Consider the following 3,638-nt stretch of genomic DNA (forward strand, 5'->3'; position numbering starts at 1 on the left):
ATTGTGTTGGGAGAATATTGTTTTGTTTTTGTATAATAATTAATTATATTGTAAAAGCAATCATGGTTGTACAGTCACAAATAGTATCCCCAAATATTCCAAAAGATGAACAGGAGCTTATTATTTTTAAAGGATGATGATACTGTGACTATACTGAATTAAAGCCCTTTCAATTTGTCATTAAAAAAAGAAATGTGAGCCCTCCTTGGTGGCACAGTAGGTTAAAGCACAGCACTAAGAAGCTAAAACCACTTCAGCATGAGTTTGATCCCCACCCACCTGGGAGGAGATCCACATGGCGAGGCAGACCTCTCCTGATCTGCCCACTGCTCCCCTCAGCAGTGTACTTCATGGATCTGCCTGTTCTATTCCCCACTCTGTCTTGAGTGAAGCCTCTCACTGCCCCCACACCTCTGGCATGTACTGCAGTTCTGTATGCATAAATAAGTCTTTAAAAAAAAAATGTGTGTGTGTGTGAGTGTGTGAATATATGTTTTTTTTTTAAAGACTTATTTATTTATTCATACAGAACTGGGGTACAGGCCAGAGATGCGGAGGGTGAGAGGATTCACCAGAGACAGAGTGGGGAGCAGAACAGGCAGATGATCAAAGTACACTGCTGAGGGGAGCAGCAGGCGGGTCAGGAGAGGTCTGCCTCGCCATGTGGACACTTCCAGGGCAGGCAGGGATCGAACTCATGCGGTGGAAGTGGCTTAAGCTTCTTAGTGCAGTGCTTTAACCCGCTGTGCAACCAGGGAGGGCCAAATATATGTTTTTATTCACCCAATACCTTACAAGAGTTATAGAAATGAGAAAGAAAGACCTGAATAAAAAAACCCAAAGGAGAGTAATATTCAGTGAACTATTGAAGAAAAGTAGGGTTAGGAAACCACAGTGAGAAAAATAAGCAGATGAGAGAAGAATTAACACAGAACAGCATTTTAGAATCCAAGAAGAACTTCAAGTTTACTATGAAATACTAAAATAATAAGCATATGGCTAAAATGTCTCCATCTCCTAATTGTTGCACTTCCACCAATTCCTGAGACAGAGGAGGGTCTGGGGGAAAAGGTCCACATTCTTTATTGACATTCCACCTCAGAATGACAACATCCTGTGGGAAACTCTGATTCTTATGCCTCAGTTAAAGAAAAAAAAAAATTCTCTTAATATGGATGGTGTTACATTTGTACCCAGTCTCTTCTCATTTTTCAGTTGAGTTTTCATTTGGGCACCATTAGGGGCTTGGAGAGCATCAGAGATCCATGAAGTACTAAACTGTCAACTTTCACCAAACAAATAACACACATAAGAATATCCATAGACTTTATCAGCCACCAGTCTTAAAGGGAAGATTTTATTTTAAATAGTTGTAGGTGGTAGGCAAATGAATAAATGTTCATCATCACTTTTTTAGGGAAATGCAAATCAAAAGTACAATAAGGTATTACCTAACTTTGGTAACAGTGACCCACATCAAAAAGACCAAAACAAATGCTGGCAAGGATGTGAGAAAAAGGAACCCTAATATACTGCTGATGGTGTGAATGTAGACTGGTCCAAACACTGTGGAGAACAGTATGGAGGTGTCTCAAAAGATTAAAAATAGAATCTGCAATATGACTCAGCAATTCCACTCTTGGTATCTAACCAAAGAACACAAAAACAATATTCAAAGGGAAAGGGAAACTTGCATTCCTATGTTCATGCTAGCACTATTTACATAGCAACCTTGAAAGCAACCTAAGTGTCAAATACAGAGGAGTGGATCTAGAATGTGTGGTGTATATAGATTGTAGATACTCTTCGGTTATCAAAGAAGATAATCTTGTACCATTTGCAGAAACATGGATAGAGGCAGAAGGGATTATGCTAGGAAATGTAAGTCAGAAGAAGAAACTCAATTACTGGATGGTATCACTTGCAGGGAGAATATAAAGAAAGGGTCAGATAAAGTCAAACTCAAATATTAACCCTTGAAAGCTCAATATAACACTAAGGTTATCAGAGGGTGAGAGGTAAGAGCAAAGGGGAACAAGAACAAAGTAGCCCAGGAACATAGTGATGGTGGCCTGCAGGTGTCCGGTGGTGGGAGCATTATGGTAACAACACCTATGGAGATATCCTGTACTTGAAAAATACAAACAATGATATAAACCAGTACCTCAATACAATTTACCTCAAAAAATTGATAAAAATAATAGTGTGGGCTAAACCTGAAATAATCTAAGGTTTGGAGGATCTTAAACATACTGGAAGGACATAAAACAATTATTTTATATATTGAAAACTAGCTAAAATTATAGTTTCTAATCTGGAAAGGTAAAATGTTATTGATCGTTATAAGTTTCAAAACTTTGAAGTGTTATGTTGCCAAAAAATGTTCTATAAGAGCTTCTGAGGAGTGGCCTGTTGAGTATCCTGTAAGAACAGGAAACCTGGGTTTGAACCCTTGCTCCATTTTGCTGGCTGTTTCCCAAAGTAACTTCATATCTCTGAGTCTTGGTTTCCTCAGGTATAAAGTGATAAGGTTGTAAGGAAATTACATAAGATAATTACACAAAGTCACTAGCAGCAGCTAAATCTGAATTATTTTCTGAATTAGAGGACTATATTTCTATGCACCATTTATGCAAAAGTCCAGTAGAGATCCTAGGGCGATTCATAGTACTTAATATTTATCAGATACATTATTATGTATGAGGAAGAATTATAACATAGATGGCTTTCCTAGGCTTTAAATTAGTCATATCATTATTAATAACTTACAAAACCCTCCTCAGCACAGAAATGAAATTTTGTTCACAAACTCTGGTGATTTGCAGGCACTGTGAGCCTTCCTATCAGGCCATTTCCGCTAATGAAATACTTGTAGAGTCAGGTTTTTTCCTGGTGAAGAAATGACTTACCTTGGTGGTTGAGGCCACTGCACCAACGTGGGTTCTAGACAGCTGACTACTCCCAAGGCTGGCTGCATTTTTCTTGAAAACAGAAAAATATTAGTTTCAACGGGGACGAAATCTTAACTATGTAGTCAAGTGCAGATTTTCATATTAATACACACATATTTTTCAAATAAAATTCAGACTAATATACTTAACACATAAAAGAACCTGCTTTTAATTTTTTCTTATTTTTACTTGAAGACTCTAAACTATTGAAAGGAATAGTAAGTTGAATGAATATCAACTGCCAACTAGCCAATGATTTTGGAGAGCAACAAAAATCCTCACGTGAGCCACGGTTACATTCTACCATAATGCACTTCCAGAAACCACATCACCTACTGTACCATGGGAGATTTCACTGTGGAATGGGTGCTTTTTCTCTTACAGTGCTAATGGGAATATACATTAGAACGACCTGTATGGAGGTGATTTAGCAATAAGAATCAAAGATTTAATCCTATTCCTAAAAATTTATCATAGGGGAAAAATAAGAGAAAAGGCTTTTCTCTTAAAAGATATTCATGAAATAAAAGTCCAGCACCAGATGGATTTACAAATGAATTTTACCAAACATTCAGAAAAGAACTAGTGTTCATTCTATACAGATTCATCCAAAAAATTGAAAAAGAAGGAAAACTACCACAAACGTTCTACGAAGCCAACATCACACTAATACCAAAACCTAACAAA

The 3,638-nt window shown here is 37.3% G+C and overlaps 1 protein-coding gene across 2 annotated transcripts in view; it reads right to left on the reverse strand.

Moving 5' to 3' along the window:
* CAST (calpastatin) overlaps window positions 1-3,638 on the reverse strand; it is a 100,362-nt gene that overhangs the window by 67,267 nt on the left and 29,457 nt on the right. For both annotated transcript variants that reach the window (XM_012721805.1, XM_012721806.1), the window contains exon 3: window positions 2,910-2,981. In XM_012721805.1, coding sequence (XP_012577259.1) covers window positions 2,910-2,981 — 72 coding nt within the window. The remainder of the gene's footprint in view (window positions 1-2,909; window positions 2,982-3,638) is intronic.

The sequence above is a fragment of the Condylura cristata genome, unplaced genomic scaffold (genome assembly GCF_000260355.1).
Source record: "Condylura cristata isolate star-nosed mole 26May11 unplaced genomic scaffold, ConCri1.0 scaffold00007, whole genome shotgun sequence".
NCBI lineage: Eukaryota > Metazoa > Chordata > Mammalia > Eulipotyphla > Talpidae > Condylura > Condylura cristata.